This window comes from Artemia franciscana, chromosome 14 (assembly GCF_032884065.1).
Source record: "Artemia franciscana chromosome 14, ASM3288406v1, whole genome shotgun sequence".
Taxonomy (NCBI): Eukaryota; Metazoa; Arthropoda; class Branchiopoda; order Anostraca; family Artemiidae; genus Artemia; species Artemia franciscana.
In genome coordinates, this window is record NC_088876.1 from 30,508,960 (window position 1) to 30,526,010 (window position 17,051).

A 17,051-nucleotide genomic window follows, 5' to 3' on the forward strand; every position below is an offset into this window, starting at 1 on the left:
GGGGGGGGTAAAGATTAGAGGGTGCATAGATGGGGGGGGGTGGAAATTAAAAAATAATCAAAAATTTTTTATCTAAATTTTTGTTACGTCTTTGCGAATCTGAAAAAGTTTTGGGGGCGGTGCTTAAACCCAGAAATCTTCCGCCCTTGATGCGACCTTATATGTAATGTATGCATATAATTTATATGAAGTATCCTACCAGTTAGCAATTATCTGCATGGGAAATATCGGCTTTTGGCCTGAAGCTGATCGTGTTTTCTCACTGGATATCAATCAGGCAATAATTTATATTTCCATTGAGGGTCCCGCTATGCAAACCAAGAAAAGAAATTTGCCTTTCAGATGAATCTTGCTATGTACTTGCGTTGTTATTGTGAAGCATATAATTTTTTGGAGATGGGGGGGGATTCCTGTGGGCGTAGATTTTCCACAGAGAGAATTTTTTATTGGGAGGGTGGTTTCCGGGGATGGACTTTCAAGGGGTCATTTTGTGCGGGAGAATTTGCCAGAGTTCCTATATGAAATTTTCTTCTCACTTTCTCTCAGTTTTACATGCGGAAATGTTCCAGGAAAATATGTGGGTGACATCTCCAAAGGAATTGGAAATGTCTGGGAGGGGTTACCATGAGTGGGGGGATTTTCCGGTGGAGTAATAATCTTTGGGATAATTTTCTGCATGAAAAACTTTCCGATAAAGGGTGGGGGGAGTATTTGCAATAAAAAATTCACAGAGGGGGGATTTTCAGAAAGATATGAAAACAATTAAAAAGTAAATAAAAAACAAGTCTTTCAACTAATGAAACTGGGCGAATTGTCGTAAGAAATTTTATGACGAGAATTTTCAGTGAGGATGGAATTTTTTGAAGAGAGGGATTCTTACGAGAGAGGAACTTTCCATGGATGGATTTTAGTGGGGAGATTTGCTATGGAGAAGGGAAGTAAATTTCCCTCCTATTAATTTTAATAAAACATATTTTTTCAACTGAAAGTAAGGAGCAGCATTAAAGCTTATAACGAACAAAAATCATTCCTTATATGAAGGAGGATGTCACTTCCTTAATACCTCATTCTTTATGCTAAAATTCGACTCCTTATCCCAATTCTATAAAAACGGCTGTTGGAAACAAAGGCTATTTGATTATAATAAGTAGTTTTTTTTTTTTAAGTGCTAAGAGATTTAGAGTAAAGAGTGAGGTATTAAGAAGGGGCATCTCCCGTCATTTACAGATTAATTTATGTTTTTTTAAGCTTTAATGTTGCTCCTTACTTTAATTTGAAGAAATTGTTATTTTTGTTTTATTTCAGTTAAAAATTTAATTTGTACTCGTACTGATTTCTATAGCACATTCCTATATAAGAAAATTTCTGCATACATTTTGTACTATGTATTCTATGACGAAAGTATTACAGTTCAAAATAGGGATGAAACCTTTTAATCGACAGTGAACAGATATAAAAATTTTTAACTGAATATTTCGAACACATATACAGTGTTCATCATCTGCAGTTTTACTGCTTTACTGTTTTACTGCTGATGATGAACACTGTATATGTGTTCGAAATATTCAGTTAAAAATTGCATATCTGTTCACTGTCGATTAAAAGGTTTCATCCCTATTTTGAACTGTTATACTTTCGTCATGGAAAGGCAGTGTGGTCTTCGAAGTTATCTATATGTATTGTATTTAAACAATGTGCAAACAACATTAGCATAAAATAATCAACACTTGTCATTTTTCATAGCATCTTGTCACTTGATTATGCATCATATTTTTGAAAAAATATTCCAAAAGTATACAGCTTCATTGACATCGTGAGATTTGTAAGGAAAAAGAACTATTAATTAAAAAAAAATGTAAAAATCAATTCACTACAAGATTTATTGAGTGTATTAGGAGGTTAACTATTATAAAATAAATTCACTATTATGTTGTGATTATTAATATTTTTTGTACTAATTGTCACTAAGTAATTATTATCAATTACTATCGAGATTAATTATTACAGTAAATTGTTATTGATTTGTTACAAGACTTTAATAACCAGTATGAAGCAATGAGCTTGATTTCTAACAGAGACTTAAATTCTAACAAAGAGCTCAAAATTATAACTTAACTTCTAACAAAGAGCTGGAAAGATTACAAAAAGCTGGAAGAGCTGGAAAGATTATACTTAACAGTAGACTAACGTCGTTTAAAGTGCTAGGAGAAATATTAACTTATTTAATATTCTTAGTCTATTTGATGAAGTCTAAACATCTTAGTTAAATTGGTCGTGTAAACTAAATTTTTGTCTGAAAATGATTATTCCTCTCATGCTCGCTATGGCTTTTTCTTACTCTATTCTAAAAACCCAAGGATATTTCCTTATATGGTTCTGAACTGTCAGTGAGAAAAAAAATTACTCTTCTATACAAAACCGCTCCTAGGGTTAGTGGTACCCGGGGAAAAATTAGTTACAGCGCCCCCTTCTGACTCAAATATGAGAAAAAATGGCCGAATCGAGGTGAAAAATTTGAATAAGCCTTAGTCTTGATGCCTGGGGCAGTTTTCCCTTTTGCCCTCCCCTCCCCCCTTCGAAAGTATCTCTTCCTACATTCTATGCTATAAAGTGTGCTTTAGTTTGATTTTTATGGCTTATTTTTGTGGTCTATTTTTTAGACGTATTTTGCAAGTCAATCACATTTTCCTTAAGCCAAGGTCAATAAAGGAACAAAATAGTTATGCGGTTTTCAAACATTCTTGTATTTACCTTTTAATGCTGTGTTGGATTTTGAGTCAGCAAAAGAACTTATTACTTTATTGGTTGTTTCATGTGATTAAATATTAAAAAAATTTTAAACTTAAAGTAAGAAGCAGCATTAAAACTTAAATTGAACATAAATTATTCCGTATATGAAATATGAAAGGGGCTGTCCCCTCCTCAACGCCCCGCTCTTTACGCTAAAGTTTGACTCTTTGTCATAACTGTACTTTTTAAAACAAAAAAAAATTTACAGACATGAAATAGCTGAAGAATTAGGGGAGTAATATTTTCAAGCTGATATTTACATACAAAAAGTGTCTTGCCTTTTTCTGGTATTGTTTACAAGAATATAGTCAAGTTACCTTGATTTAGATCTAATAAATAACTTAAAACTCATGCTGTTAACTTTTTATCATTTTGTTAAAGAGACTAAGACAGCAGAAGTTTTGCATACTTAACACGGCAGTTTTAAACTCTAAAATCAAATGGAGAAACTCAAGGTAATGATATTCTGTAGAGATATTTGATAAAAAAAACACTTAAAATTATATATATATATATAAACATATGTATATATATACATATATATGTATATATATGTATACACATACATATATATATGTTTATATATACATGTATATATATATATATATATATATATATATATATATATATATATATATATATATATATATATATATATATATATATATATATATATATATATATATATATATATATATATATATATATATATGTTTATATATATATATATATAGAAATATATATATATATATATATATATAGAAATATATATATATATATATATATATATATATATATATATATATATATATATATATATATATATATATATATATATACATATGCATATATATATATATATATATATATATATATATATATATATATATATATATATATATATATATGTATATATATATATATATATATATATATATATATATATATATATATATATATATATATATATATATATATATATATATATATATATATATATATATATATATATATATATATATATATATATATATATATATATATATATATATATATATATATATATATATGCTAATTTCTTTTCTTATGGGCAGGTATGATGGTTTAATTTTACTTAGGAATAACGTGTTTGTAATATTATATCTATTTCCATGCTCTTATATGTTGTATTTCTCGGTTCTCTTTATGCTGACACGATAATTTGATTTTGCTATAAAATAAACACATGTTTCTCTAATTATTATATTTTATTGACATCTGTTTTATGTGCTAATCCTCTTATTAGTGAATATTATGATTTAATCATACTTATTACAAAAAAATCTTATTGATCATCTGTTTTGCTTATCTTTCCCCTATGGGCCTTTCTTGTTAATGGATGTGATGATTTGATTGCAATTATTAAAATTTTAGCTTTGTGCAAGTTTTCTGATCCAATTCTTTCTTCCTTTGGGCTGCTTTTTATGTGTTGATAGTGTAATTTACTTTATTTCTCACTTCCCTTCCTTTTTGTATCATTTTATAGATTGTCTGATTACTAATCTCTTTCTTAATGCGACGTTTCACGATGTGTTGATTTTAAAGTTTCGTTTTTTGAAAATATTTCTTATAGATACTCTGTTTCACACCTCTCTTTCATTATGTGCTGCTTCCCTCAAGCGCTAATATCATAGTTTAATTTTATTTGTCAAAAACGTTTCTTATAGACTCGCTATTCAGAGCTTTTTTTCATTATAAACTGCTTCCCTTGTGTGTTGACCTTATAGTTTTATTTACTTGTCAAAAAACATTTCTTATAAATTCTTTATTTCACAGCCGTCTCTCATTATGTGCTGACATTATAGTTTCATTTTACTTGTCAAAAACATTTCTTACAGACCGTTTATTTCACATATCTCTTTCATTATGGGCTGCTCCCCTTGGGTGCTGATAGGATAGTTTCGTTTTACTGATCAAAAACGTTTCTTGCAGACTTTATTTCACAGATCTCTTTCATTATGTGCTACTTCCTTTATGTGCTGACATTATTGTTACATTTTATTCACCGGGATAATTTCTCATAGGTTGTTTACTTCACTGCTCTATTCCCTTATGTACTACTCACTGTGCTTCTGATTCGTGGAATTACCTTACCTGGAGCTAAGGAGGGTATTATGTACTACCTATACCCAGAGTTGAGTAAGCTTGCTGAACCGATCGTATGGATTGATGCAGTTACACAGATCTTCTTTTCTTATGGACTGGCTCTTGGAACTCTTGTAGCTCTTGGGAGTTACAATAAATACCATAACAATGTCTACAAGTACGTTTAGTTCTTTTTTTCTCTTTATGTCAATAATTTCTTTATATAAAACTGATTCAAATGACCTTTTGTTTCTTTTTTTTCAGCATAGATTTGAAAACCTGCTTAGTGAGTTGAAGCACACTTGGTCAATCGGTTCCATCCATTTGTTGTACTTTTTCTTATTCTTGCTATAATTAGAATTCTAAATGCTTTTCCAAAACATGTTATTTACACAAAAAAGGTGGAAATTTATAATTTTATGTCAGAATTGCTTCTATCTTGCACCTAAGGTCCTGCAAAACCTCCCTTGTTCAAAAATTCATTGTTAGTAAGAATCAAAAAACAGAAAACGTTATTCTGGTTGTTCTATCCTCTTTTAAAGTTTACGCAAAAAGCCATGTTTTGAATTTCTTCCGTCAAATTGCATAATTGGGTTTCTCAAAAACTGATGGCTCTAATATCGTAGAAAGACATGTACACTATGAATGCAAAAGTAAAATCCTATTCAAAATTACCAAGAAAAAATTGGTTGCTCATTGAAAATCTTTATTGAGGAATAAATACATATAAAACATATTATTTTTATGAGACTAGAGCCACATATCCATGAAAACCTAAAATAGAAATATATTCACCCCTAGTTAAAAAAATGACATTCAAAATATTGATATGCTTGAAATTTTAGGCTAAACCGAAAAGTTTTGAAATGAGAGAGAATACATTGAGTACTAATAGCATTTTATCAAGATGGATTTTACCCATTTGTGAATACCTAGAATAGAGCGCTGTACATCTAATAGCATAAAAGTGAAGGTGTAACTATGAAAAAAGAGAGATGATTCAAAAATATATCGAAAACAGGTAACTTTTACTGAGATTTAACTTACCCGTTGGGCAAAAACTTGAAAAAAAAATGTTGCTGATCTATCAGTTAAAAAGTTGAGATTTGTGTATTATTTTGTTGTTGTGTTGTTGTTTTGACTAATAGTAAGCCCGTTGACTTAAGTGTAAGTCAGCTTTATTAAAGCGCAAGTTATGCCCTGGCCTTTAAAAGGTTTATGGAGGGGCAGAAAAACCCTACTTTGAATTGTGGCAATGTATGTGAATGAAGCTTTGGGTTATTTATATGTCATATTATATCACTATATTATGTCATGTTCTGTTATTATGTCATATCATGTTATTATGTCATATTATGCCATGTTATAATCACTTCTGTAAATTAAAGCAAAATCAAGCACAACAACGGTACCAACTGTGTGTGTAACTGGTGAATTGATGCATATCAGCTTTTAAGTGTAATTTTACTGATTTACCTACAGGGGCATAATTTGCTGTGAGGCAGGGGGCAACTGTACCCTCCAGGTCCAAGTTTGCCCCACCAATACCTCAGTTTACCTCCCCCCAGCTCAAATTTAGTTTCTCCAAAAATATTGTCAAAACTAAGATAGGCCTGCCTAATTCAAGTATCCAGAGAAACAGTTCAGTTTTCATTAGGGTATATTTGCTTTTATGTTAATGTTTAGATCATTTTTCAGTTTTCACTGTTATTTCTGCTTGATTTTGAGAAAATTGGCTCCAACTTTGCCCCTTCCCCCACCCAGTATTTTTTTCCTGTTTGTGTGATGGATCAGATGTCATATGCAAAGAACAAATTTTTTTCGGGTTTAGGATTTTCAAGCCAAGTTCTTGCCATTTCAATTTTTCGCTTCAAAGAAAAACTTGAATCATTCACAATTCTTAATCTTTTTTTAACAAAAAACTTGTGACTATAATGGGGAACCCATGGGGTACCTGGTAATACTATAGTGGGTACCAGTGTGAGACATCGAAAATTTAAAAAATATTAAAATATGCGCGTGTAAAATATGAAGAAAACGTGCTTATAAGTGTAACTGCCACTATTACCATTCGGCAAATCTTAAACCTATTGTGTTGTACCCTTGTACCTTTGTTCTCATACGTTTGTTCTGTTGATTTTGTTGTACTTATGTGTCATGTGTTCTAAATGAAGTTGTTTTCTTTTCTGATGTTTATTCCGTTTTCTCTCTTTTTGCTCCACTAACTCACATTGTTTTGTACAGGGGGTTATAAATATATTATTATTATTATTATGAAGTGTTAAGCAACAGGAGAGATTTCTCGCTGTAAATACGGAACATTTTAAAAGTCCTTGGATACTTTTGGTAATTTTTTTATGTAGAGCATTGTGCTGTTGAAATACTTTTTTTTATCATTTTTTATTATTATTTAATTTTTTGGTATTGCACTTTGCATTTTCTCAACAAACAATCTATCGTTTTTAAACTTGCCCTGGGCTACCACATATACAATTTTTCGGGGTGAAATATCGCATTAAAAATAGGATACAAAATTTGCAAGTTAACACGATCATTGTTTTTGTTGGTCGCACTAGACCATCTATTTGTGTCCTATTTTAAGTGGATACAGTTGCAGGAAAAGATATAGATGAAAATGAAAAAGTTTGTGATACCTTGGATGTGAAGGAAGATTTGTTTAGTGAGGAAGAATTAGCGACAGTACTAAAAGGATTAAAAAATAATAAGGCCCCAGGTGCTGATAGTATGATTAATGAGTTTCTTAAATATGGTGGCTCTGAGGTTAGGAATAAGTTACTGAAGATTATGAACATGATTTTTAAAAAAGGGGAAGTACCCAATGATTTTAGGAAAACCTTAATTAAACCACTGTATCAGAAAGGTGACAAGAGTGAGTGTCATAATTATCGAGGTATTAGTCTGGTCTCTGTAGGTAGCAAATTACTGAGTAATATGATACTTTTTAGACTGAGACATGCTGTAGACAAAGTTTTAAGGGAAGAACAATGCGGTTTTAGAAAAGGTAGAGGATGTGTCGACCATGTTTTCACTCTTAGGTTAATAATTGAGAAGTCCCTTCGTTGTCAAACACCTTTGGTCCTTAGTTTTATCGATTATGAGCAAGCTTTCGATTCTGTTGATAGAACAGCGTTAACAAAGGTCTTATCGTTATATGGTATACCAGAAAAATACATTAAAGTGATTTGATGTACGAGAATAATACTGCTGCGGTTAAGGTAGGAAATGAGGTTAGCAACTGGTTTTGTATTAAATCAGAAGTTAAGCAGGGTTGTGTTCTATCCCCCTTTATATGGATCATTTTGATGGACTTTGTCTTAAGGAGCACAGGAAAGGCAATTGGAGACCATGGAATCAAATGGGGAGGAAGAACGCTCCTGGACTTAGATTATGCTGATGATTTAAGCATATTAGATGAAAGTGTGAGCAAAATGAATGAATTTTTAGAGGTTTTACGAGTTCAGGGTGCTAAAATAGGCTTGAAAATTAATGTTAAGAAGACTAAGTCACTAAGGCTAGGAATAAGTGAAGATGAACAGGTGACATTAGGTAACGAAAAGATTGATCAGGTTGGGAGCTTCAGTTACCTTGGTAGTATTATTAGTAAAGATGGTGGGAGCAGTGAAGATGTTAAAAGTAGAATAGCTAAAGCTCAGGGTGTTTTTTCACAGTTAAAAACAGTTTGGAAGAATAGAAAGATAAGTCTACATATCAAGATTAGAATATTGGAAGCTACAGTGATGACAGTGGTCAAATATGGCTCTGAAGCATGGACACTCCGAAAAGCAGATGAAAATTTACTAGATGTTTTCCAGAGAAATTGCCTACGGACTGTTCTGGGTACCCGGCTGACTGACCGTATTTTAAACAGTAGGTTGTACGAAAAGTGTGGTTCAATCCCGCTTTCTGGGGCTATAATGAAAGAAAGGTTGAGATGGCTAGGCCACGTTCTACGGATGAAGGATGACAGATTGCCGAAGATTGTCCTTTTTGGCCAACCGTCTGGGGCTACACGGAAAGCAGGTCGTCCTTGTCTGGGTTGGGAGGATGTCATAAATAAAGATTTATAGGAAATGGGAACTTCCTGGGAGGGTGTAAAGAGGGAGGCTTTAAATAGATTAGGTTGCAGGAGGAGCGTGCGTGGCTGTGTTGGCCTCAGGCGGCTTGGTGCTGGAGTGAGTTATTAGTAGTAGTAGTAGTAGTAGTAGTAGTATTTTAAGTGGCTAGTATCAATGTTAATGTAAATATAAAAGTTAATGCAAACAGCCTAAGGTTTCCAGATATCCTTTGTAATGCACATTATCAACCTTAAAACTCTAAAGGCATTCATGCCCTTCTAACACCCTCGTCCCTCTCCATATTTCCATAATGCACACCCTCCATGTTTTTCACTTGTCTTTTTTGTCTTTCTAGCATTAATGCAACCAGTGCCGATCGAGCTTCAAAGTTTAGAGAAAAAGGTTATTTTGTCTTGATATTTTTGTCTGCCATATAATCACTATAAATGCTATAAAATAAGTGAATAAAAGTAAAAATTCAATTAGATGAACACCAATTTTTAATTAAAAACATAAATTAACAACAACCAGTCTGGATAATTTCTCTTTAGAGTATTTGATTTTTCAGTCCATATACAATTTTCTATGTTCCTGCACACAGCCCAGCAAGAACTATTTTTTTCTCCATCAGCCGTGATAAGTCCATTAAAATCTTGCATTATTTAACACCCCTTTCAGCAGTATCATTCACAACTCTCATACAACTTATTCTTCTTTTAGCTTCCGGAAAAGCAGCCTTATTGTTCCATGAAGATACATCTTCTTTTAGAAAACCTTAGTCGATCTGCAGTCGTGATAAAAATTGCTTTCTCTTTTTCGATACTTCTGAGTGTTTTATCTAAGAAAAATAAAAATAATTTTAATGGAAAAAAAATCAACAACAATTAAAAAAAATATCACAAAAAGTCAGTTTAACTTATCAAACAATTTTTGAGCCAGTTCTTCTTCTGTTGGGTCATGGCGTTTGCTAAAATCGGAGATTCTGTCCCTGTTGAAGTTGGCAATCATTTTCTTCATAATTTGGCTATCAACTTCCTCATCATGCAGTAACAGAATGACTGTCAATTCACATAAATACCACAAATGATGGTTAAACTTGGTTATAGAAGCTTTAGAAATTATTGCATCAGCTTTTTCGTGCTCTTTTAACTTCTTTAAGAAGCGCAAATCTTGGTTGGATGCATTGGTCGCCATTGTGTATTCAAACCAAGGCATAACTCCGGGGGACCTTAGTTTCAGTTTTTTCTGTGTGTCTCCTCTCAAAAATATTAAGCACAGTTCAATTAATTTGCAGTAGTCATCTCTTACAAAACCTTTGTCTAATTCTGCCTTATATAGTATTAACAAAGCTTGGCAACACGTCCTGTTACGAAATCAAGAGACGGCTCGATGTTACTAGAATCGGTGTTTTTCCAATATTTTATGAACTTGGTGAACATTGGAATATCTGGGCTACTAGAAATTTTATTAATATTAGCGTCAAAGACAGGTTTTAGGACTGATTCATAAACATGATAGCGACAGGCGAAAAGCAGCAATTCTATTCCAAAGTTTGTTCCGAAATAGAACAAGCTCCATTGAAGCGGCCATTATTGGAAGCAGTTGCATAGCAGCAAATTATTTGTACGTTATCGAGAGGAGTCCAGTCAAAGAAAGCTGTTGAGATAGCCTTAGGCTGGTTTTTAAAGAAGAGCTTTCTAATTTCGGCAGTGCAAGAGGCTGTTCTCTACCGTGAAACGTAGCAATAAGTGGCAAGCATTCTTTTTTTTTAACTTTGTAAGTAATAGTTTCCCATTCCAATGGACTGTGACTGCGTCGGGTACAGTTTTGGACTGTGACTACGTCGGGTACAGTTGTGACTACGTCGGGTAGGTTTTGGAAGTCAAATTTGATTGCTTATGCCCTTGATTTTCTAGTTTTCAGAAGAGATTCGCTGAGCAGGTGATTTGTTAATAGGGAAATCATCACTACTCAGACCAAGCGCTTCTACCATCGCATTAAGAATATAAATCGAGTCTCTAATGCTTAACTGGCAACGATATAAGCTGCAACTAGTTTAGGTGTAATGAGATTCTTTCTACCTCTTTTTGAACTTTGTTTATGGCTGGGAACATCTGGTAGGCGGAGTTCAGAATTCAGGATCTGTTCTTCGTTTAATCTTCTAGACTTTCTAAGTTATCTGTGGTGGAAGTAGATGCAAGAGCTAGTGATTCTCTTTATCTTACAATCGTTTCATCTTTTGTCAATCGTAGTCGTCTAGATCTTTCCTCTTTTTCCGCCAATTTTTATCTACACCACCTAAGTATCCTGATTGAATTAGGTCTCTCTGTTTCATTAAAATAATGTATCTTTCTCTTTTTTTTTCTCCAAAGTATCAGCATGTGCAATATCAAACAAATTATCAAGATCCAATTTGAAATTGTTTTCACGGCTTCTGAACGCAACCTGATTTTTTTTGCAACTCTCTCCAAACCTGATATATATCAACACGTTTTCTTTACACAGTTAGGAAACGACCTTGTTGGAATTCTTGCTTTTTCCCAATATATGATGCACCCTTAAATCACAAGATTTGTGCTTCCACTAATAGTCAGTTTACCCTGGCGAATATTGTATTAAAATAGAATTGAGAGAACTTGTCGATTAGAGGGTAATTTTGCACCATTTATTTGATAGCTATGCGATCCAATTAGGTAAATATTTTGTTTATCACTCCGTAATCCCACCAACATGTTTACGCATTAAACAATGGAGCCCTAATGATCTCAAAAGCCACGTATGAAATGACAAATAAAATATGTAGTTACAAGTCACTTCATAATACCTACGCAATTTGTATGGACATGTTTAAATCGCAAGTCGGCACGGGCTATCGTTTATAAATCGAAGTAAAAAAAAAAATCTTGAGAATACAGGGTTATTAAGAAACTTTTAAGAAGAAATGCGTAAAAAAAAATCGATCCCTTGAACTCTCCAAGTGAGTCCTCTACTATTCTGTTGAAAATATTAAGCTTAATATAGTAAGATAAGACATTACTTTTCGTTTCTTTTTAGGTTCTTTCTTTATTTAGTTTTTTCTTTTTGTAATTTTTTTCTTTTTTAGTTTTTTTCTTTTCTTTTAGTTTTTTAGAGTTTTTTTTTATTTTAATATATAAATATATGTTTTTTCTTTTTCTTTCTGTTTTTCTTTTTAGTTTTTTCTTTTTTTAGTTTTGTAGCTTTTTTAGTTTTTTTTAGCTTTTTTTCTTTTTAGTTTTTTACCTTTTTTTATTTTTTTTAGGTTTTTCTTTTTAGGTTTTTTCTTTTTTAGTTTTTTCTTTATTTTATTTTATTTTTTTATTTTTTTTAGTTTCTTTTCTTTTTAGTTTTTTTTTAGTTTTTACCTTTTTTCTTTTTTTAGTTTTCTTTTTCTTCTTTATTTTCCACACGTCATATGCAAGCCCTCGAACAAAAATACATACAACTTATTTTTATATATATAATAGCTGTTGGGGTGGCGCTTCGCGCCACCCCAACACCTAGTTGGTGGGGGCGCTTCACGCCCCCCCCCAAGCCCCCCCGCGCGCGTAAGTCGTTACGCGCCATATTAGTTACGCGCCATTGTAGTTGTGTCCCTATGTCCCACCTGTGAATATAGATATATATATATATATATATATATATATATATATATATATATATATATATATATATATATATATATATATATATATATATATATATATATATATATATATATATATATATATATATATATATATGTTTTTAACTACGTAAAACTTGCGAATATACAACATTCTTTGCTGTCCCATTGTCTGTGCATATAAATAGATTGTCAGGTTTACCGACTCTTGAACATGCAACATATAATGGTCCATGGGAAAACAATCCGTATTCAGATCTATACCTCATGATTCTAATGATTGCCCTTGAGCTTTGTTGATGGTGATTGCTAATCGACCATTCCCTGAGTCGCCATCGTCATTTATATATCCCCCTGTGCACCCCGGCGTCCCCTTTGTAGTTATGTCCCTGTGTCCCGGTCGTCATTTATATTCCCTGTGTCCCGGTCGTCATTTGTGTCCCGGTGTTCCAGTCTGTGATTTCTCTTTGAGTGTCCCGGGCGTCATTTACATTCCTTGTGTCCCGGTGTCCCGGTCGTCATTTATATCCCCCTGTGCCCCCCGGCGTCCCCATTGTAGTTGTGTCCCTGTGTCCCGGTCGTCATTTATATTCCCTGTGTCCCGGTCGTCATTTGTATCCCGGTGTCCCGGTCTGTATATACATTCGTTTTTTAGTTTTGTTTTTCTCCTTTATTTTTTTTCCTTTTTTCTTTTTTTTCTTTTTTAGTTTATTTAGATTTTTAGATTTTTTAGTTTTTTTATTAGTTTTTAGTTTTTTTGTAGTTTTTACCATTTTTTTTACTTTTTTATATTTATTAATATTTTTTTAGTTTTCTTTTTCTCTTATTTTTCAGTCTTTTCCTTTTTTTTAGTTTTTTCTTTTTTAGTTTTTAGTTTTTTTTTGTTTTTTACCTTTTTTTAGTTTTTTTAGTTTTTTAGCTTTTTTAGTTTTTTTATTAGTTTTTAGTTTTTTTTAGTTTTTGCCTTTTTTTAGTTTTTTTTTAGTTTTTAGTTTTTTACCTTTTTTTAGTTTTTTTTTATTTTTTAGCTTTTTTAGTTTTTTTTCTTTTTAGTTTTTTTTGTAGTTTTTACCTTTTTTAGTTTTTTTTTCTTCTTTTGTATTAGTGTGAAATAATTCAGACGTCATATGCGGACAAACACGACGTCACTCGACAGACAGACAGACAGACAGACAGACATAACCCACAAACAACTTATTTTTATATATATTTATTCATATTTATTTAGTTTTCTTTTTCTCTTTTATTTTTCAGTTTTTTCCTTTTTTTTAGTTTTTTTCTTTTTTAGTTTTTAGTTTTTTTTAGTTTTTTACCTTTTTTTAGTTTTTTTTAGTTTTTTTAGTTTTTTAGCTTTTTTAGTTTTTTTATTAGTTTTTATTTTTTTGTAGTTTTTGTTTTTTTTATTTTTTTCAGTTTTTTTTTAGTTATTAGATTTTTACCTTTTTTTAGTTTTTTTTAGTTTTTTAGCTTTTTTAGTTTTTTTTTCTTTTTAGTTTTTTTTGTAGTTTTTACCTTTTTTAGTTTTTTTCTTCTTTTGTATTAGTGTGAAATAATTCAGACGTCATACGCGGACAAACATGACGTCACCTGATCCACAGATCCACACACAGACAACTTATTTTTATATATATAGATATAGATAGTGTAACAGACGGACATACATACAACTTATTTTTATATATACCAAAATTTATTAAATAATATATAAAATATACCAAAATTACCAAAGATTACCAAAATTGCTTTGATTGCAAGCATTTAAATAACCGTAACGAGGAAACAAATGGCGTATTAAAAGTGAAATATTTTCATATTTCACTTTTTTCACATATTTCACAGACTTTAAAAATCAATCTATCTTCCAAAACTTATAATATAATATCAAGTGATAGGAAAATTTCGTTTTAATAGTTTTGGTTACTATTTACCAATGTCGCTCTGCACTTACAGTCTGTTACCACGGAGTGTTTAATCAGAAACTGGTTGTAAGTGCTTAATAGTGTCACCATCATTTGTTTATGTCGTAGTTCGTAATTTTTTGTTTTAGTTTTTGCAGTTTCAGTGGCGCAACCTCATTTTCCAAAATACACTGCTCACTATTCTTTTTTATGCTTTAACTTGATTTTACTTTATCCTTTAAATTATTTTTTTTTTCGTTTGTGAGTGACCCAGTATAATTTACTCGAACTTCTTAAATCCAAGTTTGAAGGAATTTATTTCTGATTTCTTTAGGGATGCGATGATAGTTTGTGGCATAAACTCTACAACGAGCTTTTTCGCTGGTTTTGCCATATTTTCTGTAATTGGCTTCATGGCTCATGAACAGGGAAAGCCAATATCAGAAGTTGCTGAATCAGGTATAGATTTTAACTACTAGCTTCTTATAAACTTACGGCGATTCTTTTGACTGTTAAAAGGGTGTATGGTTCTAAGATTCTAATTCATTCTGATGGGGATTGGGTGGCACATGGTATATGCCTGGAAACCCAAGACCACATTCTCTGGAGGATAGGTGGTTCAGACACACCGATACCCACTTCCACGGGGTTGTCTGGGAATTTCTTTGAAAGGGGTAGAAGTCTTTAAACAAGGAAAAACTTTATTTTCAGTCAGAGATGAATTCAGAATTTTAAGTTTGAGAACGATCAAAAGAATACTTCTTTTTATGAATTTTTCTTGGGGGGTGCACTGCCCTTTTGCTCTCCTCACCTATGTCCATGTCTACTTCTAACTACACCACTGGCCGTAAATATTTTCTCAACTTTTTTCTAACCATTTTGTTGTAGGACTTGCTTGAGGCCAAACGATTCCTAAAAACATCAACCTGCCTCGTCCATTGTTAAATTTAAATTAATATTCATATTACCAGATTTTAGTATGGATTTTAGAATTGACAATTTTTCTGTGTAGTAAGATTATTGAATTGTCTTGTCAAATTTTGCATAAAACCTAAAATAGTACCAGAATAGGGTCGTTAGCATGTGTTTATGATTTTTAGCTTTGATATAAATTTCTTAATATTCACCATGGTTACTGTATTTTATACGTTTTATCGTTCAGATATTAGGAGAGCTTTTATTAATTTTGAGAAATTGTATGTTGATTTTCAAAATTTTTGAAATTTATTGTTTTGAGTATTCATTTATTGTTAAATTCTTTGTTTTTTTCGGGCAAACGACTTAGAATTTATTCGGTGGTCTTGCCATAAATTGTAAAGCTTAGATAAGAGTTCCAAATAAACGACAGAAAACTAAAAGCCGACACACACTTTTCCGAAAATATCTTGGAAAACCATTTAACTTCCTCGGTTTTTTTCGGAAATAGATCAATTACTCACACCTACTCAGGAAACGGGTACTTTCAGGGGCTATAATGAAAGAAAGGTTGAGATGGCTAGGCCACGTTCTACGGATGAAGGATGACAGATTACCGAAGATTGTCCTTTTTGGCCAACCGTCTGGGGCTACACGGAAAGCAGGTCGTCCTTGTCTGGGTTGGGAGGATGTCATAAATAAGGATTTAAAGGAAATGGGAACTTCCTGGGAGGGTGTAAAGAGGGAGGCTTTAAATAGATTAGGTTGGAGGAGGAGCGTGCGTAGCTGTGTTGGCCTCAGGCGGCTTGGTGCTGCAGTGAGTTATTAGTAGTAGTAGTAGTAGTACTCAGGAAACGGTATATTAATCATGCCTACTCAGGAAGCGTAAGCAGTTCAAAGGAAGTCTCATTTGAGTAATTTTCCCCTTTGGGAGTTTTCTTTGGTTCGCTTTGATTGGCCAACAAAAGGGAAATAAAATTAAACTATCTATTTAGTTGAACTTCACATTTAAACCTCCAATGCTCACAGCTTTTAATGATAATTATTCCTCTAAGAGAATTCACTAATAGACTCCTTTTCCTTGCAATGGTCAGCTGAAGCTAAGGCTTGCAAAATGTTTTTTAAGGTACCGTATCACCTTAAATTAAGTCTAGTTTGTTTATAAAAAAGACGGTCAGCAAACCCTAGCTCTAAGATAGAAAAATCCTAATAAATTAACTCCTAGGCGCATTGGAGACGCTGAGTCTTGTTGTTAAATTTTAATTTTGATTATCTTTGCTTTTTTTTCATCAATGTTTTCAGAATGTTTGTGAATTTTTTTCCACTCTAGAATAATTAATGGAACAAACTCAATCACTGAAAATAAAATAGCCCAGAATGGTTTTATCAGTGTTTCAGAATTCTTTTCAGCAACGTTTAACCATGTCGCTTTGAAGTTGAAAAACCGTGGAACATCGTGTATAAATTTCAGCTCTTTATTTTCCGGTAATCTATTTTCCATCTCTTTCGTTTCTTTTTTCAGGATTTTTATTCAATTTTCTCGAGCCTTTTGGCTAGCTTCTCACTGCTAGTCTTGGCAAGAAGAATGCATAGAGAAAAAATTGA

General features: G+C 32.1%; 1 protein-coding gene across 1 annotated transcript in view; it reads left to right on the forward strand.

The window, feature by feature from the left end:
* The window catches only part of LOC136035563 (sodium- and chloride-dependent GABA transporter 1-like), a 127,296-nt gene that overhangs the window by 50,660 nt on the left and 59,585 nt on the right, over positions 1-17,051 (forward strand). Inside the window, exons 7-8 of the mRNA XM_065717433.1 lie at positions 4,854-5,092; positions 14,866-14,990. Coding sequence (XP_065573505.1) covers positions 4,854-5,092; positions 14,866-14,990 — 364 coding nt within the window. The remainder of the gene's footprint in view (positions 1-4,853; positions 5,093-14,865; positions 14,991-17,051) is intronic.